Source organism: Canis aureus, chromosome 5, assembly GCF_053574225.1.
Source record: "Canis aureus isolate CA01 chromosome 5, VMU_Caureus_v.1.0, whole genome shotgun sequence".
NCBI classification, from domain to species: Eukaryota; Metazoa; Chordata; class Mammalia; order Carnivora; family Canidae; genus Canis; species Canis aureus.
In genome coordinates, this window is record NC_135615.1 from 6,404,126 (window position 1) to 6,427,758 (window position 23,633).

General features: G+C 41.8%; 1 protein-coding gene, 1 non-coding gene and 1 pseudogene across 11 annotated transcripts in view; all 3 read right to left on the bottom strand.

The window, feature by feature from the left end:
• The window catches only part of PDSS1 (decaprenyl diphosphate synthase subunit 1), a 43,747-nt gene that overhangs the window by 14,897 nt on the left and 5,217 nt on the right, over positions 1-23,633 (bottom strand). For 8 of the 10 annotated variants that reach the window (XR_013379269.1, XR_013379271.1, XR_013379272.1 and 5 more), the window contains exons 2-7: positions 21,847-21,911; positions 21,299-21,419; positions 18,573-18,703; positions 5,900-6,041; positions 3,158-3,269; positions 2,948-3,057 (exon numbers count right to left, since the gene is read on the bottom strand). Coding sequence is in view for 6 of the 10 variants with exons in the window: in XM_077896739.1 (XP_077752865.1) it covers positions 2,948-3,057; positions 3,158-3,269; positions 5,900-6,041; positions 18,573-18,703; positions 21,299-21,419; positions 21,847-21,911 (681 nt within the window). In the remaining 4 variants the exon portion in view is untranslated. Of the gene's footprint in view, positions 1-2,947; positions 3,058-3,157; positions 3,270-5,899; positions 6,126-18,572; positions 18,704-21,298; positions 21,420-21,846; positions 21,912-23,633 lie in introns of those variants that run through there. The other 2 variants (XM_077896735.1, XM_077896740.1) reach the window with 2 other exon arrangements.
• On the bottom strand, positions 12,797-14,629 carry LOC144313248 (E3 ubiquitin-protein ligase Mdm2 pseudogene; annotated as a pseudogene).
• Positions 13,293-13,396, bottom strand: LOC144315068 (U6 spliceosomal RNA). The gene has a single exon (XR_013380869.1). It is a non-coding gene; the product is annotated as a U6 spliceosomal RNA (small nuclear RNA).

A 23,633-nucleotide genomic window follows, 5' to 3' on the forward strand; every position in this document is an offset into this window, starting at 1 on the left:
TCAAGTACCAGGAAGAGAGATCCCATTGATTCCAGGCTCTATGCAGCACTGGAGAGAGCAGAAATAAAAAAAAAGAAAAAAGAAAAAAGAAAAAGAAAAAGAAAAAGGAATGAATGCAGGATTACCATACCCAGTTCTGGGTTTGAATCCCAGCTCAGCCACTGTTTGCCTGAGTAACACTGGATGGGCCACTGGACCTCTCAGATCTCATTCCCATCAGATTTTCTGGGGAACAAATCATAGACTTCATTGGTAAGCTCCAAGCTCCGATGTATTCTGTATGACTATGTACACAAATATGTAACCACTCATTTAAATACATTACTTCTATGTTCCTATCAATCACTGTCATAATCCTAGATAGCCCTCTCTTAGATTTTATACTATTTCTATGAAAAATGCAAGGAGTGGTTAAGGATGGAGGGGAATGGTCTTTATTTTTTATTTTATCTTTTTTTAAGATTTTATTTATTTATTTCACAAAGAGAAAGAGAGAGAGCAAGCAAGCTCACATGCTGGAGAGTGTCCAGCCGAGCGAGAAGGAGAAGCAGGCTTCCTGCAGAGCAGGAAGCCCGATGCTGGATTCCAGCCCAGGACCCTGGGATCATGACCTGAGCTGAAGGCAGATGCTTAACCAACTGAGCCACCCAGGCGCCCAGGAAATGGTGTCTTCAGCAGAATAAATTGCAAGCTGCTAGATTTCCTTAATTCCCATACCATCTTAGATTGTGATTAGTTATTCCGTAATAATTCTAATGTTTAAATTCTCTGTACTCCCTCTTTTTGGCACTTTTAGCTTGCTTTGCATGAACTTTTAGAGCCCACAGGTCTTTGCATTTTGAATACCAGGTATATAAAAATAGCCACTTTGAATATGTAACACCTCTGGAATATTTCTACCCGTAGGCACTTAAATATAGAATCTTTTATTTAAAGTGCTCACACAATGATTTTGCTTTATTATTCTAACAGTTCTGGAGTTTAGGAATAAGTCACATAGAACGTGGGTAGTTGTGGGATGATGCCAGCATGCCTCCTAGTGGATAACATCAAGCATTTCATTTTTAGAAAGGGCTGAGCCATGGTACTCTGCACATCTACTGTTGCCTTGCTAGGCTGGGAAGAACCAGGTACAGTTTATACATGAGTATGTGTGCTATCATGCCTCTGGCTTCCCAAACAGAGAGGATACGATCACTGCGATCACTGCTTTCCTTGGTGCCTCAGGTCCATCTCCTTGGCCCTTTATAGGGTTTGATCACTGAGGGTATTAGTACCTGGTTCTGTGGGACACTGTGTGAATGACGATCTCAGAACGTCTAGTTCCAACAGTCCCACTGCCCACCAACGCTTCCTCCTGCAGGCTCCAGCTCATGAGATCATCTGTGAGCTTCACCTAGCGCCCTAGTGTGCCTTATGAGATTGGCGGTCTATCTTCGTGGAGACTTTGACCATCAAACATATGATGTTCAACGAAGGGTTAATGTAACAGCTTTATGGCACCTCTTTTCAAATCAGTCATTCTCTAATTCAGCATTCTAACGTCTATCATATTTTCAACCATGTATTTTAAAAACTACACTTGCAATTCCTTGGAAATAAAATATCAGCCCTTTCAATAAAGACAAAAATGGCTGAAATGGTGGCCAGCATGTTCTATGTAACTCACATTTCTTAGAGTTTCAATTAGTCTTTTCAGGAAGAAAATGTCTTAATTCTTTTATGACTTGCAATTATCCACTTCCTGAACTTTTCAAAAGCGAGACACTATTGGCAAGGGACCTTTTTCACCGGAGAGGCTGAGGAAAAGCTCCTCAACTGCAGTAATATTAAGAGGGCGTGATGGCAGCAATGTGCACCTGCCCCTTGGAATGCTCCCTCTGTTGCTGCTTTGATTGCAAGGGGCCAGTGCTTGCCCAGGATGTGTCTCTGCCACATTGGTTAGGCTGAGATACGTTAGATGAGCAATTCTATGGAGAGAACTGGCTCTCATTTAGGGGCGAGTCCTGAATCCCACATGTTCTAGTTGACAGATTAAGGAGAATACTGACTTTTTAAAAAAAGAGTGGAAGGAAGGCCAGGGAGAGAAAAAGTTATGGTTTACATTGGATTTATATCCAAAGCAAAACGTCTTGTTTTTTTTTTTTTTTTAAGTAGGCTCCATGCAGGGTTTGAACTCATGACCCTGAGATCAAGGCCTGAGCTAAAACCAAGAGTGAGACAGGCAGCCCGGGTGGCTTAGCAGTTTAGCGCTGCGTTCAGCCCAGGGCGTGATCCTGAAGACCCAGGATCGAGTCCCACGTCAGGCTCCCTACATGGAGCCTGCTTCTCCCTCTGCCTGTGTCTCTGCCTCTCTCTCTGTCTCTCATGAATAAATAAAATTAAAAAAAAAAAAAAAAAAAAAAGAGTGAGACACTTAACTAACTGAGCCACCCTGCTGCCCTGAAAAATGGCTTGTTTATATTTCATGGAAAAAGACTCATAACACAGGACAAAGAACAGTAATGCAACCTAAGAGGTGTTTTCTCCTGGGCAAAGAATATATTTAAGAACACGGCACTTCATAACTTTTTAGGGGTAAAATGTCAGAAATGATATATGGGACAGCAATTGTGAAAGACATCATTTATGAGAAGTTGTTCAAAGCGTCACACAGTTTAGAGATGAGATGGGGTGAAGAGGGCTTATTTTGCTTCTGCTCTTGGGAGGAAAGATGAAAGGCAAAGATGTCCGCACAGCAACAGAAGACAGCAGAAACAAAACCCACAGCAGAAGTTCTCCGCTGTTTGGGGATGTAATTCTTTTCTCAATGACCTCTTGGGATTTGGGTTACTATTTTTAGGTTCTCCAATGAAATGTTCCCCAGGAAAATTAGCTCCCCCAAAAAGTGCCATGAGGCTTTTCTTTTTTTTTTTTTTTAACTTGAACAAAGACAGAACGTACATACTGCTTTACAACTGTTGGCTATCAGGCTGGCAGTCTTCTTGAAGGTCTTTTCAAGGTAGTGTGCAAATCTTTCATTCTCATTTTCTTTTGACCCTAGCTGAAGAAATTCACCTATAAAGAAAGAAAGCGGTCATTTGCAAGACGGCTTGATTTGCCTGGCTAATTATACGGAGATTCCAAATAAGACAGAAGAAAATCAGAATTAACCTACCACGCACCAAATCTTCAATAACTTGTGTTAAAATGGATATAACAGTGGTATTTCCAATTCGTGCCAGAGCCATGGATGCTGCAGAAAGAATTAAATCGCCAGCAAGAACAGCCTAGAAAAGAAGAAAACCCATTCTGAGAAAAATATCAGAGTAGAAAAATATCAATATCATTGATATCCAAAAATATCAATGGAGCTGGCTCCTCAGAGTGGGGTGGGGGTGGGGCGGTCCATCTTGGCTGTGGTCTTCCCCTCCCTCCTCCTCAGCAAGACTGTGGGTCACAATCAGTAACAGACTGGGGACATCGGTGGAACTGAGCAAGTATATATATACCTGGGGCTGCCACCACCCCCGGCCCCACCAGAGTATGGTGGCCCTCAGCTGAAACAGGGCTCCCCACTCAAATTGGGCTATTGTGCCTCTGTGCTTACATCTCTTCTACCTAGAAGAGCAGCCTCGTCTGCAGTTAGCTCGGGTAACACTTCCAGGAAACCCACCCGGATTCCTCCATGTGAAGACACCGGTCTCCTGTGTGAGCGCGGCACCCCTTCAAACCGCTATCTCCCTGCCTGATTCCCTATGGACCAAACTCCTCCAGGGCACTCAGCACAACACACCCTTGTCTCACTGAAAAGCAAACCGAAGGAATCCTGGCTCCAAGTTCAATGTTCTTTGTGCTACACGATCTTCTTTAGATTGGGAGTCAATGCCCCTACTGCAGTTACAGCTTGTTATAAATTATACATAATTGAATTGTACTCTGTAATCAGATATACTCATCTGCATATTTAAAGCTATGCATGAGGGGATCCCTGGGTGGCTCAGTGGTTTAGTGCCTGCCTTCAGCCCAGGGCATGATCCTGGAGTCCCAGGACCGAGTCCCACATCAGGCTCCCTGTGTGGAGCCTGCTTCTCTCTCTGCCTCTCTCCCTCCCTCCCTCTCTCTCTCTGTGTTTCTCATGAATAAATAAAATCTTTAAAAAAATAAAAATAAAATAATAAAGCTATGCCTGAGTTTTGTGTTGTCATTAGTCATAAATTATAAATGCTAGATTTCTGAGAAATCTTAATTCATAGAATTTTCAATACCTTATTTTAAGTTTTTATTGTCTTAGCTCTAGTATCTAAAATAAGTGATGTTCAGTATGTTTACCTATTAATCACTGTACACAGCATGTTATACAAATTATCTCAACATAAACATAAAAACACATTTAGAGTCACTGTCCCCATTATGATATATAATATATATATTATATATATATATCTCCACAGATACATCCCTCATCCACCCTGACGTCACTGGCATCCTGACATCATCAGGACTCTGGATCTCTGGGCTTTTAGGTCTCTCCTCTTGCTGGCCTCTGCATAGTGAAGCCACCAGACAGGGCTTTGGGGATTGCCAGGTAAGAGAGGCTGAAGGAAGGAAATGCTGGGCCCCAGGCAACCACTGAGGCTCCTGGAGGAGGCGCTGTGTGGCCAGATTTTCACTGGAAACACAAGTACTTTCCACTAAGAGGCAGAAAAGGGGAGGGAGCTGGCAGGTGGGCCACGCAAGGCAGACCAGTCCCAGGCTGCAAGAGGCCCCAACAGTGGTGATCACCGTTGCAGGAGAGAGACTGTGAATTTGTTCTCTTTAAGGCTGTAGGACAGCCTGAAACCATTCGGCTCACTACAGGGACATGTCATCAAGTACCTGTGACCCCTCCAAAATGAAACTGGGTAATGCCCCCACCACTTTTTTTAAAAACCACATTCTGATGTATAGAATTCTGTCAGCAGGATACAAAACCTTTAATTTAAAATTTGAAATAAAAGATTTATAGAGGAGATCACATGACTTGATTACACAGCCAAGTCATGTACACAAAAGCAAAACCAGCTGTGAGGCTGACAATTAATATGCATTTCTTCTTTTTCATAAGGCCAATTAGGAAACAGGAGTGAAGCTGGTGCTATATATACACACACGTGAGGGAAGGTAAGCGGAGGGAAACTTGTTCACTCTGCTGTGTCTCTGCTTCAAATGGGCAGAGCGGCCAATGGGGGCACGTGTGGGGGGACGCCGCCTCCAAAGGCCCTGTCCCTCCTAGTGTTCATTGGTTCAGCTCCTTCCCATCTTCAACCAGTGATTTAAGTATCTTTAGGCAAAACTCCCCTTTATACATACCCCCCTCAAGAGGTGCTAATAAATTACTATGGAAATATGCTCTAAAATATACATGTATGAACCAAACTCAATATAGAGCCTCTATTTAAAAATGTTAAATTTTTGCAGTTATGTGTGTATATATAACTTTTTACATATTTATATTTTAAAAACATGTATGTAGCATACATATATATTTCAATTTTATTCACTTGCCATGACATTCTTGCACATGGCAGTCATTAAAAGGTTAAAAAATTAAATTGAATCTGAGTAATCTAAGCCCAAAAGTAAAATTTATGGTTCCTCATGAAATATGCTTTTTGGATCACAAAAAAAATCCCTTTCTCTATGATCAAAAGGAATTCTAAATAAAACTGTGAATAACCAGAAATATGAAGCTTATTTTTTTATGGTTTTCTCTATTATCAAATATATGTACACAGACAAGACATGAAGACTATTCTGAAAATTGGAAGGCCGCATTTGAGGAGACATATTTTACTTAATGAGACAAATCTGAAAAATAAATGCAATCCAAAGAGCATGTGAATGGGTAAGAAGATGAAAAGGAAACAAAACATCATACCTTCTTTTCACCCCAGATCTTATTAACCGTGTGTTTTCCTCTCCGAGAACTTGCATCGTCAATGACATCGTCGTGTACCAGACTAGCAGTGTGGATCATTTCTGCAATTAAGGCTATGGAGCGCTGGCTTGCTTGCACATCTCTAGTTAACAGAAAGCAATGCTTTTTAAAGAGACGCCGCCTATAACCTTCTCAGCAATCATCTTGTGAAAACTGGACATCCGATCTAGGATAAAGAATTTTATTTCTCTAAGAGAAACTGTATAAACACTTTGGCTTCCCTACAGAGCCATTTCTAATATTTGGAGAACATTCTTTTTTTAAAAAGATTTTATTCATTCATTCATTCATTCATTCATTCATTCATTTATGAAAGACAGAGAGAGAGAGAGAGAGAGAGAGAGAGGCAGAGACACAGGCAGAGGGAGAAGCAGGCTCCATGCAGGGAGCCGGACGTGGGACTCGATCCTGGGTCTCCAGGATCAGGCCCTGGGCTGAAGGCAGCAGTAAACCACTGAACCACCCAAGCTGCTCCTTTGGAGAACATTCTTAAAACGCCTAAGATACCCGGCCAAAATTCTGTTTTATGGACAGCACATTTAGAAGGAGGATTCATATGATTTACAACCAAAAAAGCTTAAACAGCTCAGAAGGCTGGCCATCAGGCTGAAGAATCACCTTTATGCCCCATAATCATGGTCTTGGGCATCTTGGGCAGTTGGTATAAGTTAATGATTAGGTTACGAGTAGATCTCAGGGGTGCATGAGGGAGGCAGGTTAAGAAGCGTTGTGGAAAAGCGTACTTTAGAACCCATGTCACTATGTTTAAAGTTGTTTTTTTTTTTTTTTTTTTTTAAGATTTATTTGACAGAATGAGAGCAAGCACAAGCAGGAGAGCAGCAGGCAGAGGGAGAGGGAGAAGCAGACTCCCACTGGGCAGGAAGCCTGATGTGGGACTTGATCCCAGGGACGTGGGATCATGACCTGAGTTGAAGGCAGATGCTTAACCCACTGAGCCACCCAGGTGCCCCTAAAGCTTTTAATACTGTGTTAAATGAAATATTTTAGGAAGAAGACCTCAAGAACCAAGATAGAATTTTGGTCAAAACTGCGTTCCAATCCATGTTTAACCTTTGCATTACAAACTGAAACTTCTCTTCCCTGGCTATAAGACAATATATGCGAGAGGCACTCTCAAGAGGATACATGGGTGTGAGTTTTACAATTAAAAGGGAATGTGCCCTTCCTTTTTAATCATCATTATCACTATCATTACCTATGGGTATTTTTAAAAATTGAATTTGGAGAAAATCAAATTGGGGAAATAACCAAGGGAGTTTTCTGAACTAAAAATACGGGCCCGACTTAAACACGTGCTAACCAAATGTTTAACTCATTCCAATGGCTGACTTTCCAAACATCATCACGCTATCTCTGAGAGAGAAGAGTGAGAGGGATGTTCAAAGGGGATTTTTTCTTTAAAAAAAAAAAAAAAAAATCTAGTCAGAACATCTGCAAAAAATAGTGCCCATCTTAATTCGTCACATCTAGTAGAAAGCAATGGAAAATGAAGTACAAGTGCATTCTAGATACTGGTATTTAACTACAGACACTAAATCAATCTGGAGAATGTCATCTGATCTTGCCTTAAATATAACTTTAAAATATGGTGCTTTGCTGGCAACTCTTAGCTAACATTTCAGAATGAAACCTCAGATCCTTCCAACTACTTTTAGCCCAGAATCACTTGTAAAGTGCTGTCTATTATTTATTAAACTGTCATAATCTTAAGAGTCCTAAATCCTTCCAGATCACACCACGTTCTTCAGAGGTGGGAGAAGTAAAGCAACAGAAGGTAAGGATGAATTCTGATGTCCTGACCATAATCGCGATAAATGCCCTGAAGGCTTCTAGGAGCTTCTTTTGAAGCCCTCAGTGAGACCCTCACAGACCTCACAGCAGGAGGCTTTGACCTCAAATATTTTACAGGTAAATGTATTGGACCTTATCTTACTTGAGTTCAAATGCACAGAAAAATGTAGCCATTTATGGGTGTTTCGTAATAAAGGCTATCTTTTAGGATATTTTTCTCCACAGTGTTTTGGTCTAATTTACACTTTCTGATGGTGAGTAGCAGAACTTATCTTTAAATACCACTGTGAGGGTCCCTAGTCTTTCTCAAGCTCTCGTAAGCAGGGTCTGACCTCCACTAGCACAAACTATGTCAGCGCACAGGGGTTCCTGCCGGGAAGTTGCAGAGAAATGGCAGTGCTTATTGAGACACTGGAGTTTTTGTGATTTGAGGATATTAGAACAAAGATTTCTTAAAATATTTTGAAATCTTATAGACTGGATGTACACAGAAAGGCCATTTTACATGGCTAAATTACTGACTGATGCAATTAGGATTCTTGCTTAGAATGTTATTTGGCATTGCGACACCCCCCTACATATGAGAAACGTATTTTAGATGTTTTCTAATGGTATCTGATGTCCTTCTTCGTACAAAACTAAGCTTTAATGTGTGTTGGCTAATGTCTGGAAAACACTGCCACACTCTTCCACAGCACAGTGTAAAGGCTAGAACTAAAATTTACTTATTACAGAAAACTCTCACACTGTCTTTAAGATGAAATCTCCAAAGAGCCAAACTGAGTCATGCCTTCAAAAAGCTGGGCACCATTTCCACTTCCTACTGGAAAATAGCTGACACACTTTCTCAGCTTCTAGGAGAGGTGCTAAGAAAAGTCAGACTGGCAAGACAGCATGAGAAAAAGGAGGCCCTTGGCTTGCAAGTTGGCTCTGTCCCCTGGACTTCACACATGCACGAGTATGTGATGATTCAGCAGCCCTGGGATGTTTGTTTTTTCCTCTTCTTTAGACTTACAACAAAATTTTTATAATACAGTATTTGAAGCACAGAAAGAATAGGTGGAACAATATGACACGCCCCACCCCCACATACTCTCTACCCAGCTTACATGTCATTGAAGCAAAATGCTTTTTTTCCTTATTCACACTCACATGCACTGTTAAGTCTTTTTTGTTTTTTTTTTTATTTTAGAGACAGAGAGAGAGAGAGAGAGAGCACAGGGGTGGGGGAAGAGGGAGAGGAAGGGGAGAGAAGTAGACACCCTACTGAGTGGGGAGCCTAACGACAATGTGGGGCTTGACCCCACAACCCTGAGATTATGACCTGAGTCGAAATCAAGAGTCGGATGCTTAACCCTGAGACCATGACCTGAGTCGAAATCAAGAGTCGGATGCTTAACTGACTGAGCATAATGTGAAGTCTTTTAACAAATTCCAAGTAAAACCCCCAGGGTGGGAAAATTGTCTCCAAACAGAAATTCAAACTTTGTTCATTGATTACTTTGGTTCAGAACAAACGTGAGAAGCAAATTTAAATAGAAAATGTGGCTTCCCTTTAGGATAAGAGACACAGGAGCTTTTATTTCCAAATCATTCTTTTTGTCTAACAATTCTAAAAATAAGTGTTTCACTTTGCTTGCTAGGACTTTGACAAACTTCGTGTTTCTTAAACATATATCCCTTGTCTACCTTGTCAGAATCTGATGATGAGGCTTAGGAATCTGCACTGGAGAAAAGCACGGCAGGTGATTCTGAAGCACAAAGTTTGGGAAATGCTGTTCTTTCAAGCAGTGGTCTTCATTTGATTCACCATGAGCCACAAATGGAAGCTTTCCTAGAGACAGGTTTTGGTACCAACTCAGACTTTCTGATTAATGGTTGTACTGTCTCTAAATCATGGGCAAATGAAACAGGAGGGCACTCTCCTATTCTAAACATGCCCTGAGGGATACCTGGGTGGCTCAGTGGTTGAGCGTCTGCCTTTGGCTCAGGTTGTCATCCCAGGATCCTGGGATGGAGTCCCATATCAGGCTCCCTGCATGGAGCCCGTTTCTCCTTCTCTCTGTGTCTCTGCTTCTCTCTGTGTGTGTCTCTCATGAATAAATAAATAAAATCCTAAAAAAATAAACATGCCCTGAAACCTAGAGGGGTTAGTTCGAGTTCGAGGTCTTATGCTACTGACTCCCCAAGTCTCTTCACAGCCCAGGAGCAGAGCGGCTCACTTGCTCACCTGCACGATCTTGGAGAATGACTCTCTGCCCTCTTACACTCTGCGCCTTTAGGAGTTTTCAAGGCTAAGACAGAGTACTTTATCGCTTTGGTCCTGAAGAAATTCACTACTTAAAATGCAAATAAAGTCCTTCTCCTTCTCCATCCAATGCTTCAGGATATAAACTGCATTTCCTAGTTGTTAGCTGATAAAAGTACAAATACTCATTCTCCACCAAAGTCAGGAATTCAGGAGCATTTCTAACACCAAAAGAAAAGAATTGATATCCAAGCACAGCAGCTCCTGATATTTTAGATATATCTCCAGACAGACTGGACGCCTACAAAGCTGCATCACAGATGGTGCAAGGGTTCATGTTACTGTTCTTGCCACTGAAGACTCACTGCAGAAGTTACGGATCTATGGGTATTGTGGAGAGCAATCTGCCATCGTGAAGTCTAGACCTACAACTCAGCCAGGCTGGCTTTGCACACAGCTTTTTCCACAGAGCTGGTACTATACAATCAGCAAAGCATTAGTTTTTTCTTCAAATTGGGCACAGTGAATGGAAGTGTGCTTGATTCCTTCCGTGATGACACCATCTTGGTGTGCTGGGTGCTGGAAGAGGGTGCACGGGGTATGTTTATTAAGTCTTGCAGGCCTCTTGCTCTCACTGATGTCCTTATGCTTGAGCTTGACCTCACCAATAAATCAATGGCCATCTGGTTATCAAAATCTCCTCCACCTCAGTTGGTGTTCTTTGTTATAGACTCTACTTCAAGATCCCTTTTAAAAATTTTTTTCTGCTTTTTATTAATTCTTGTTAATAGTCCGTTTTATAACAACATATTCAACGCTTCTGAGCACCTTATACACTGCTGCTTTCATATATTTGTCTTTTTAAAGGAGTATTTGAAAATGTAAAAAAAAAAATTCCCTGCCATATATAATTGAAAGCTGACTTTAGGATGGGAAAAACAGCCACAAACTTTTAAACAGTTGGTATTTTTTCTAAACTGAAGAAACACTTTTTTGTAAAGCCTAGATCAAAGCCCCATTCAGAATCCTAACACCAGCAAGTCCGACTACAAACTCTTCAAGATAAAACGGCACAACAACTTATAGTTACCTTCACAAGCCAACAGACGCCTACACACTAATTAGTAACTTAAAAACCCTTATTAAAAATGAAAGGGAACTAAACGATGCCAACAGCTAACCCTGGTCTATGTAGGCAGGCTCCTGCTTTAAAGCCAGCTATAAGACTCCGGTCCCAATGCTTTGATTCGCTCAATCAGTTCTTATCGAGCCCCCATACATGTGTGTCATAATCAAGAAGAGGTTCTTGGGGAATGCCTCGGTGGCTCAGTGGTTGAGTGCCTGCCTTTGGCTCAGGGCATGATCCCGGGAACAAGTCTTGCATCCGGGTCCCCGCAGGGAGCCTGCTTCTCCCTCTGCCTATGTCTCTGACTCTCTGTGTCTCTCATGAATAAATAAAATCTTTTTTTTTTTTTTTTTAAAGAAGAGGTTCTTGGCCTCATGGAATTCTGTTTCCTAGATGATACAGAGAAATTACAAGCAATAACAATTGGGTTTTCACGCTGACAAGTAGCAAGGTGGCTAGCCCAAGTCCCCTCCCTGCTCCATCCCTTCCAGACCATTCACCATCACTAGCTGAGAAACTACGTAAGCTGACCTGCCCTGTGATAACACACGCGCACAGGGAGAGAACAGCATTGCATGGCCCTACTAAACTGTAACATCATACTCTCAAGTTGAGTCTATTCAATGCCTTGGAGGCTCCCAACTGCGTCAAGCTGTCCTTTAATATATGTTCTGCCACAGTGGGCAGGCCTGGCTATTTTAAAAAGAAAAGCACCTTCACACATGTGCCTCTGATTACCCAAACAGATGATACTCAAATATAATTTCTTTTTAAACAAAACTCAGTAATACGAAATTATTTATAAGGTCCAATAGTCATATTCTTGAAACAGTTTTTAATCAAACATTTAATGTTTTTATTTGTAAGTCAATAAATTATATATATATATACACACACACTAAACGTTTAGACAATCAAGAGGACATCTGTAATGCAGAGGCACTAGAATGAAACTATGTACAGATGTGAATGTTTTGTCAATAGCATAGTCAATGCATAATATACCTTGAATATACAGTGTTTATAATCTCATTTTTCCTATCAACTCTCCTCAGAAAGATTCTTAGTTCAAGCTAATTATAAATCTCAATAAAGCTTTCCTGCACTTCTGACGACCAGTCCTTGGCTAAGGTGCTAATTCCTGTGGCCATGTTTCCTACTTTCATATACATATATGGAGAAGTCATATGTATGTATGGTTTTGCCTTAAAGTTTAATATACTGCACTCTTAGTAACTGGCACACAAATTTGCTATGTAAAATTATATTCCTCAGTTCTATTGTAAACTTACAGTCCAGTTAATTTTATTGTTCTTACCTGAGTACATATAATTGGCTTACATGAGAGGAAAATCTGGGACCTTAAATCAAAGTGGTTATTTTCACTACTTTGCTCAAGATTCCGATTTAAAGACAAGTCGAGATGTTAACATATACAGTTTGGGAGATATTTCAGAATTCTATCTTTTTTTTTTTTTTTTTTTTTAAAGATTTTATTTATTTATTCATGAGAGACACAGGCAGAGGAAGAAGCAGGCTCCATACAGGGAGCCCGATGTGGGACTCGATCCTGGGACTCCAGAATCACACCCTGCGATGAAGGCAGGTGCTAAACCGCTGAGCCACCCAGGGATCCCCAATGGGTGTTGCTTTCTTACCCAATCTGATACTCTGTGTCTTTTGATTGGAGCATTTGGCCCATTTACATTTAGATTAACTACTGAATGATATGAATGTACTGCGATTGTATTACCTGTAAAGTCATCTGTATATTGTCTTTGTTCCTTTCTGGTCTGTGTTGCTTTTAGGCTCTTTCTTCACTTACAGGATCCCTTTAATGTTTCTTTCAGGGCTAGTTTTGTGATCACAAATTCTTTTAGTTTCTTTTTGTCCTGGAAGCTGTTTATCTCTCCCTCCATTCTCTATAAAAGTCTTGCCAGATAAAGTATTTTTGGCTACATGTTTCTCTCATTTAGCACCCTGAATATATCATGCTAGTCCTTTCTGGCCTGCCAGGTCTCTGTGGATAGGTCTGATGCCAGTCTAATATTTCTACCCTTGTAGATTAAGGACCTTGTCTTGAGCTGCTTTCAGGATTTTCTCTTTATCTTTAAAATTTGTAAGCTTCACTATTTTTTGTCAGTGTTAAAAATAGTGAATGCTTCAGAAATTTGAATATTATCCTTGCACAGGGGCCATGCTAATCTTCCCTGTATCATTCCAATTTTAGTGTATTTGCTGAAGTGAACACTCACAGGCATTTTCTCTTCATCTTTCCTTTATCTTCAGGAAGCCAATTCTCAAAAAGGGCCCAACATCTGTTACAAGGAAGAGGATGTCTCATTTCATTGCATGAAGTACACAAATAGCCAAGTAAGGAAATTTCAGGGTCTTCTTCAAATGCATCTGTATCACTCTCCCCTGCTTGATGCAGTTATGCGATGTACCTCATAATCTTCATCTGACAGTTCTTATCCATCTTCATTGAGGCTACAATCTTCTGAATGGAGAGTTTCAACTTCAAAATCCACACTAAATTGACCTGAAACTGAATCCTGATCCAACAGATTACCCAAATATTCTCTTTACGCCATCAAGATCTGGGTGTGAGAGTCCCCATTGATTCACTGCTACTGCTTTTTTCAAAATGTACTTTCCTTATTACACATAGAGACTTTCATCAAAGGAAAGGGAAATGCTCTCAGGAAATACTATCAGATCGATGATGCTTTGTCATTCAGCAGATCATTCATCTGAATGTTCTCCTGCCTCACTAACTGCTCTCCTTCTAGAAGAGGTACATGGTATAGATACCAAATCTGAAGGTAAAGGTTTCTCTTCTTGTAGCTCGTCAGGGTACTTTTGATCACACTCATCTTCAAGATGAAGCCTATTATCACTCACAGATGTGCCTGAATGTGATGGTCCCTGCTGACTGACCACTACCACGTTTGTGTAGAACACTGCATATATGTTCCCATACTCTTTCACAGAGACGTTTGGCTCTGCAAACAAATCCTCTGGAAGATCACTAGAACAACAAACAATATGTTGTTGCTTCTCATCTCGTAATCATTTAGTTATACTGGCCAAGATAAAATATAGCTTCTATCTCAGGAAGATTAGTATAGTGTATCATGTATCTTTGTGTGTGTGTGTGTGTGTGTGTGTGTGTATCATGTATCTTGAGTGCAACTCTTAACCTTGGATCTGGGATGCCCAAGGAGTCCTCTTTCATAGGCTAAGTGTCTTTCTGTGAACTGACAGACTTTAACAACTTTAAAAGCAGCAATGGCTTTGGTCTCCTAGGGTCTGTTCAGAAGCTGGAATCTGTGAGGTACTTACAGGACCATCAGTAGACAGATGTTGGTACTGAACATCTGCCTGGCTTGATGTAGAACAAGTGCTCTGTTGCTGACCACAGGTATCTAGCTTTAATCACCAGTGAATACAGCTGCTCTTCACCAAATGGGATTTTCTGCATGCCTAGCAGGGAGAGCAGGGACCCTCAAGACTTCCCAGTTCCCTTCACTGGGCACAGAAACACAATGACCTGGACCATTTTGCTTGCAGGCTCCAGGCCACTGGGATGCTAGAATGCATTAGTTCCAGAGGAGGCTCCTGATAGCGACAGTGATAGGACCCGAGTTAGAGGGGTTAGGGCTGCCCCTTGGGCTCAGGTTCTTGCTCCATTTTCCTTCCAGCTGCACGGGGCACAGAAGGAGCCCAACTGGTCAAGGTAAGCCTGATGCGTGCCCCCTGTTGCCCTTAAGATCCATTTCAGTAATGAATACAGATACATCAAAAGGGCCATCTCCTAGGTTAAAAGCAAAAACCTCTCTTTTGGCATCAACTTTCTTGCCTCTCCCATAAATCACTATCGTAGTGGCTGGTTCAGTGATTCAGAACACACACAGAAACCAGGAATGGCTCCTAAATTGTGAATGGCCTGATCTTAAGAATCATTTAAGTAAGATGCTGCCGTATGGACTATTTTGTTATAGTTTTCCAGGGCAGGCTTTTGTAATTTCCTTTGTCTGTATTAGAATAATAAAAGTTACCTCCTCTGCATTTAAGATTTTATCACACTTGGACCTTTGATATCATAATATGAAAATGGCACCTTATAAGCTGTACCATCTAACCAATGTCTGGCTTTGTAAACTGGACCAGTGGAATTCAGTGCCACCTGGCCGTTGGCAAAATCAAGACCAATAAAATGTGAGCAGTGCTGTTATTCCAATCACAGGCACTGATATCCACTTCTAGTGCTGGAAGACTTCCATACAGGAATGGATGGTACTGAGATTGGTGACAAGAGTAGGTCGGTCCCTTCAATGAGGTTGCTGAGCAGGGAGCTTGGCTTGTTTGAAAAAGATCAGACACTACAGCTGTGCTATGTTCAGTGAGTAGAGGGCTTTTATAGAAATCTATTTACTCTAAAGCTCATTTTTGATCCAGATTCTTTGATAAAATAAGTCCTGACCTATAGTTAGTTTGCTGAACTCCAGTGCAGACTAGGTTCTCTGGGAGGCAGACTCTGAAGTTTAAAGTACAAGACATCTGTCTCAGGAGTGCCCCTGGGATCAAAAGCCGTGGGAGGGAGAGGATGAAACAGGACTGGGTAGAGGGAGAAGTTTCTATAATGCAGGCCCATCTGTGGCATGTCCTGGAGCCATGATGGCCCTTCCTCTCTTAGGCCTTGGATGTGGGCTGGCGCTGGTGCAAGGATTTGCTGCATGGACGCAATCCTTGAAGAGGCTGAGAACTCAAGATTCTCTGCCAACAAGAACTGGTCCAGCCCTGAGTCCTTCATTGCAGGAAGATCTACATGGCACACCTTAGAACCACTACAGCTGTGTTCTGGACCTTTCAAGTCTGAGTCTTTTTGTTTGTGTGTTCCTATTTTACCTGCCCAGATACTGTGCTATCAGGACATTGACAGCAAATATAAAGATTGAGTCTTAGGCTCTTTGGGGCCATGTTACCTTTTGAGGATATATTATGAACTTCTGATAACCTTCCCCAGAAAAATGCAAATACACAAAAAATTCTGCATGCAATTCTAAGGGACTCACAGATCCCCATGAGACTCCCCACGGACTTCAGATTAAGAAGTCCTAGTAATCTGACAAGGAATGTTTAATGGACCACTGAAAAGCTTAGTAAAGGAAAAGGAAAATCAATAAAAGGTAGTTTTTCCCCCTCGCAATTTCTTAGGTGTCTATTCTATTCGGTTTTCCAAAATTCCCTCTAGGATTCTGATTAACCTATATAACACACATTTCACAAATGAGAAGATGATGTCTGATAAGTCGCATAGAAGCCATTAAACTTTGTCAAATGATAAAGCAGGGCTCTCTCAATTCTGCCGTTACCAACAAGCCAGTAAAGGAATTTCTGGAATGGGTGCTGGTGCCCCTGTGCCTAGAGGATGCCTCCAGTGGCACCGGCTAGAAATAGAAGCTCTGTGAGGTCCCACCCCTCATCTATGGCTACCTTTAGTCCTTACTGTTCTAAGTCTTTCTCAGGAATCGAACCCGGAAATGGCCCAGGTCTCCCGTCCTGCCACCATGTCCCTCCCTTCTCGCATTAAGAGGCACAGAAAGAAGTGCCAGCTTAGATATTTAGCCAATTAAGAGCCTGATTCAAAAGGGTTCTTAGAAAGCAAGTATTCTTAAGAAGCGGGGGCTTGGAGAGTGTAGCCAGACCCTGCCTCTGCACTGTGCCTCTGGTGAGCCCTGTTCCCATCACTTACAGGGGATTGAGGTCATGGCTAAAACATCCCAGAAAGGGCAGTGTGCGACTTACTTTTTATTTTATTCAAGTAAACTCGACCCTCACCATGGGGCTTGAACTCACAACCTCAAAATCAAGAGTCTAACGCTCTACTAAGCCAGTCAGGCGCTCCTAAACTTACTTTGTAACCTAGCACTGCCTTTGTTGTGTTACATTCTCCCATGTTTTCTGCAACCAACGGTTTATACAGTTTCAGCAAGGCAAATTGAAAACACTTCCAACCATGGGGATGACAAGAGGATATAAAGCTATACAGGATATTTCCTTCCCATGGTACCTCTGAGGGTAATGAACTGCATTACACATTAATCTGAGAAATTATAAATATGTACTCTTTCTAGACAAGTGGTTTTCAACCAGGGATGATTTTGCCCCCTCCCCCCCACCCCTGGGAACATTTGGCAATGTCTGGAGACATTTTTGGTTGTCATCAACTTGGCCAAGGAGGGGGTTACTGGCATCTTATGGATAGAGGCCAGAGACGCTGCTACCATCTATAACACACAGCCCCCATGCAAAGAATTATCTGGCCCCAAATGTCAAGGCTGAGAAACCCTGCTCTAGATGGTGTGAGATATATTTCAAATTTGGCTCATTTGTGCTGCTCTGCCTTCCCGGTGAAGTGCAAATGGTCCTGAGGGTGGTCCACTGCCAGAGATTTCACTGCCTCACTTCACTATGAGCACCTGGGCAGTCTTGGGGGGTGGGGGGCTATAGTGGGAGGCACCCTGAGGTGATGCAATGTGCTGGAGCAGCAGGGAACAAAAGGCTGCAGTGGGCTGAGGGCAGCAGTTGCCAAGAGGCAACCCCTGACACTTCCTGAGGCATTCCTTAAAGTGTGCTCCGCTGGGAAGAGGGACTATAATACAAATGTTCAACATGAGGGAAGTGAATGAGTATGTGATGGGTGCTGGGACTTCCCTCAGCAGATCACATGATATAAAAATAACTATGAAGACACACTCTAGTGACATGGTCAAGAGTGAAAAAAGGGGGAATACACAAAGCAAAGCACAGGATTACACACATGTACCGAATGAATAAAAGTGCAGAGGGGAGGAGGGAGGAGCAGAGGCGGCTGCCTGGGGTAAGGGGCCAATCCTTTTAAGATTTCCTTTAATGAGGTGGCTTTAATATTTAAACATTTTATATATATTCAAAACATAAAAGTTGAGGACCACTAGCATTCTTTTGCCAAGATTTTTCTTTGGCAAATTTCCGACGGTCACAGGAAGGCAGGCCCACAGGGCGTGTAGTGCCCAGACTCACAGCATAGGCACATAGCTCATGACTTTATCATGATTAACCTTTGGACTAACTGCCCCATGTCTATGATGATTACATGTATGCACACACCTTGCTATTCTTTAGTTCTGAGTGAGGAAACCCAATTTGGCTTTTAAAATTCTTTTCAAAATAGTTCCTTACAGTTAAAGTTGTTCTTTTAGGACATTAAAAAGTGTGGCAAGGGAAGATGCCCAGGCCAGGTGACTTTGGTGACTCAAAATCAGAAACAAAGTGGATTCTAAGATAAACACTATCTCTCCATCAGGGAACTAAATGGCAACCGTGAGTAGGAAGATTTGCCAAATATAAAAACGACTGAGGAGTGAAAGTAAAGAACTCACCGGGAGTTACTGTGATGAATATTACATGCCCGGGCCATTAGCACCACAATAATTGGTCGAAAGGCTTTTCCTTTACCATCAAAGTAGTATTCAGACATTTCCTTAAGTTCGGTTGTAGATATGAGTAGCTCCTGAAATGAAGTTTCTCTGTGTCAATGTGGCATCATGATTGCACATTAAAGGCAACAGGATTTCTATGACAAAACTTTGATTTGATCTCAGTGTACTCACTGTACTCATTTCACTTGAGAAATTCAACACTCAATTGGAAGAGGTTCCAACATTGTAAGGCCACAAACCCGGCTGGCTGCGCTGCAGCTGGGCCACAAGTGATGCCTGGCCTGCCCAGAGTGGCTACAGGGCCACCGCAAACAGTGCCGCCTGTCCCCAAAGACTCCAACAGAGGAGGAGGAGGAAAGGTGGCCTGGGGACCAAAAAGGAACAGGCTGGGAGCAGCTTGGAAGGTGGAGGAAGGGAGAGGACAAAGATGGGAAGTGTGGGAGCCAATGAAGCAGGAGTTGAGGGGGTGTCTGGGGTATGGAGGCAAAGCTGTATATGAGGGACAGGAAGATAAGCTGGCGGCTGGAAGAAGCCAGGATCAGTCAGCCCGGCTCAGCCAGATGTCAAAAATTCACAGAGGAAGTTTGCCTGATTGTGAGCTTAGAACTGAGCTGGGGAGATACATTTTTTAATATAGAATATTCAGACTGGCAACCTGAGCAATGACATAATTAAATGAAATGTAATAAATTAGATGCAGCAAAAGTTCAGAGAAGGGAGAAATCAGAGTGGGCTAGAAAACCAAATATTTAATGGAGAATAAAAGCTTTGATCTGTAATTAAAGAATAAGTAGGATTTTGATTCATGAAGAGGAGGGAGAGTCTTCGAGGTGATGGACTTATGTCTGTTGTACCTGCCTCTCAAGAACTTCCTAGAACGAATCACAGCTTATGTCCCCAAAGCAATGGGAGCTAAGAATAGACCTGAGGACCCTCAGCCAGGCTCAGGGGAACATGGTACAGTGGGCTTGTCTTTTAATTCTCCAAAATATCAACTTCAGAGCCAGGCACGATAATAAATGCAGAGGTTACAAAGAAAAATAAGACAGCTCCTCCCCAATGCCTTTGAGGAGCTGTCTAGATGGGGAGAAATAAAACAGTAATTGCAATACACAGTATGAGGGGTGCTGTCCTGGAGATAAGTGCAGCTCCTCTGGGAGCAAGAAGGGGATGCCGCTGGCTAAGGATGCTTGCTGGGGGAGCAACAGTGACAGGGCCACAGAATTGGGTGTGGCTTGACCTAGACCATGGGGACTGAAGGCTAGAGACCGGTGAGGATGTGGAAGGACGAGAGGAGCAATTCTAGAATCCTGCCCAGGTTGCTGGGCGCTACCTTGAATGAGTAGGAAAAGAAAACAAACGATTAGGAGGGGAACGTAGAGTTTCAGATCCGTTAAGTTTGAGACAGTCATAGACACTCCGTGGAACTGCCCAGTGACAGATGTGTGGTTTTGAGAGAGAGAATTTAATGAGGAACAGGCATATTATTTGGGAATCATTAAGTACAGGAACAGATAAACTGAGGACACAGAAGTGGGAACAAACAGAACCCAAAGAAATGGCAGGATGATCAAAAAAGGGTGAGGAGGGGACAGAGAGGAAACCAGGAAGCAGCCTGAAGGATGGCCTGAGACTTCGGAGATGGAGAAAAGTACAGAAACCAAGGAAAAGTGTTCTACGCAGTGGGGAGTGGTCGACAGTGTCCGGTGTTTGACAACAACGTCAACCAAGATAAAAACCAAAAGTGTGCACTGGATTTAGCAGAGCACACTATGGAAGCCAAGGGCTGGCAAAGCAGTTTCAGAGGAGAGGCTGGGGAGGAAGGCACAGCGTGACGGTGGAGGAAACATGAAGGGGTGAAAAAAAGAGGCAGAGAACACGGGAAGGGAAGGGACGGTCCTGTAAAGGGTGAACATGAATGAACTGGAGCACCGACAGTGGATGGGAGACACGCCAGGAGGGAGAGCTTGTGGAAAAAGGGGAGCGGACAGGCAGGGGTGGGAGTTGTTCTTACGGCACTGACATCGAGGAGGCACAGGGCACGGGACAGAGCTGGAGGGAAGGGAGGCCTGGAAAGGAGGGAACTGTTTATATCACCAGGAAGAGAGGAAAGGAGAGCAGCCTGCAGCTGGGCATGGATGGGAGCACAGATGGTGACACAGCCAGTGCCCAGGGAGAACCTCCTCAACGTGTTGCCTAGCTCGTTCAAATAAGCAATGGTGCTGCTGGGAGAACAGGAGAGTGGAGTGGGGGTTTGAGGAGGAGAGTAGACGAGGGGCACGTGAACATTTCTGGGCAGCATCTAAGAATCCACGAAAAGTTTTGGGGAAAAAAAGCAGTTAATGGAGAAAGCCTGATTTGGGGCAGCCTGGCACTGATCTTTAGCGCCTCACTATGCAGGGAGCAGGGGAAGGAATAGGAGAGGGCAAGTATGCGCCACCTGTACATTTTCTTCAGTTCCCCAACTCTGCAATAACCTCATTCTGGATGGGAATGTGCACTGCATCCTCCACCCTGCCCATCTCCTTGTCATTCAGGAAACACCAGAAACTGGACACTCATGAATCAAGTTTGCAACATCATTGGATGTTATCTGAAAAGCTGCACTGTCTGTCACGATTCTAAGAAATCAGCGTTACTTCACAGCACCATCAGAACTCTCTCACCTTTCTAATGTCCTCATACAGACCGTTCAAGTCTCTCCAACCAAGTTTAAAAGGATCGGTGTATTTCTCGCCACTCTGTGTTTTACTACAACAGCATACTGCTGACGTTGTGTGGTGGAACCTGGGACAAGCAAAAATGTACACAATGTTAAGACTGAGTGCCGTTTATTTAAGTGATATAATTTGGATTTTAAGTAAGAATTATATACACATCTACTTGCTGGAGATTAGGCGCGCATCCAAAATGGTTATACTTTAGAAATACACACAGAATTTTGCTCTTGCTAGACAACAGATCAATAGTTCATTTTTATAGCCAAGACCTTTAGAACCCCCCAAATTAAAGACTAAATTAGTTTGTGTTCTGAGTTAAAATTTTATTATAGTCCCATTTTTTGAAAAGGCAGAAGTAAAACAGAGCAGATATTATGGCACTTAGTTTACCAAAATATTCAATTTGTTGGACTAGCCTACCACAATTTAGGACAGAAATTTACTGGCAATATGGCTAATAATTTCAGCAGTTGTAACACAGATCATAAACTTACCGTGACATACTATACCTATTTGGAAAAGCAGATGTTAGACTCTTCACAAGATTAAAATAGGACATCTATAAAATAAAAGTATTAAGAAACTTGTAAGAATATTCATGAAAAATTTGTTTATAATGCCAGATAAAAACATTCATAATTCATAGACTTCATAACTATTCACATATAATATGAACTCATGATAAATTCATAATAAATATGATCTTTATCTTCTAGCTGTCCCTTTGTAGATAGATGCAAACTTTAAAAGATGATGATAAAAAATTTCCTTCTACAAAAACAGTATTTGGCATTATAGAACATAAGGAAAAAAATCCACATATATAATCTTTCTCCAAAGATAACTAGTTTACATATTCCATCCAGCTTTCCAGACTTGAAAAGGCAGTTTTAAAACCATTTCCTTCCATTTAACTAAGACTGGTCAGAGAATAGTAAAGATTAGTGTTATTTACATTCTTTCACATTCTTAGACCCAATGAAAACAAAGAGTAATCAAGCTCCCCCAAGCATCAGACCAGATAGTTAAAAGGAGAAAGATTTCAATGTTGAAGAATGAATTTACATTTATACATGAACACTACCTATTTTAAGTTACTGTTTCCAAACATACTTGGAAATGTTTCTTCTTGATCAGTAACATTAAACAACAAGCAAGCTCAGTAGCACTTGTTTGAGAATATTAACTTAAGAGATCAAGAACAGAAGTCTACTAAAAGATTCAGAGATGGTGACAACAGATATTGGTTCCAATGATTACTGAGTACTACTACGGGCCAGGAAATATGATGAGCACCGTGGACCCAAAGATACAGACCACCAATCTTAAGGGATAGAGGGACACAGTCATTTAAAAAATTACTAATTTACAGGGGGGCCTGGCTGGCTCAGTCAGTGGAGCATGCGACTCCTTACCTTGGGGGTTAGGAGTTCAAGCCTGACCTGGGACATAGAGGTTACTTAAAAAAACTTTACTGATTTCCTAACATAATGTGGTAAGGGCTCTGTATCTGAAGAAAGTATTTTGACAAAAAGGACAAACTTAGCACAAGAAAAATAGAATGAATCTTCTCTATTTGTGATAAAGTCTTACGACGTGCTTTTACACTATTTGACCCTACTTGTTTTTTATACTGCTGGCAAGCTTGCAGTTCAGAAAAGTCAAGTCTGAGAAACTGATATACAGATATGCTGACAATATATCAAAAGAAAAAAGCAAGGGGGTGCCTGGGTGGCTTAGCTGGTTGAGCATTGGACTCTTGATTATGGCTCAGGTCATGATCTCAGTCAGGATCATGGGATAAAGCCCTGCATTGGGTTCCATGCTCAAAGCAGAGTCTGCTTGGGATTCTTTCCCTCTCCCTCTTCTCCTCTTGCTTGTGCAAGTGCGGGCTCTCTCTTTCTCTAAGTAAATAAATAAAATCTTTTAAAAAAATAAAACAAAAGAAAAAAGCATCTACAAAATAAATAAAATCTTTTAAAAAAATAAAACAAAAGAAAAAAGCATCTACAAAAGCATCTACATCATCATCTATATATGATCCCACAAAAATTTTTTACAGACACCCATGCACAAATAAAATACACAGAGAATAGGGTTTAAAAGCATCTCAAGTAGGGTATTAAAAATAGTTATTATTATTTTTTTACTAAATAGGATTGTGGGAATTTTTAATTTCTTTTTTGGTTTCTATTTTCTGATTTTTCTCTAAAGCAACACATACTGCCTTAGACATATTAAAAAAACAGTAAAGGCTGACTTTGCCAGGCAGGCCAGTGGC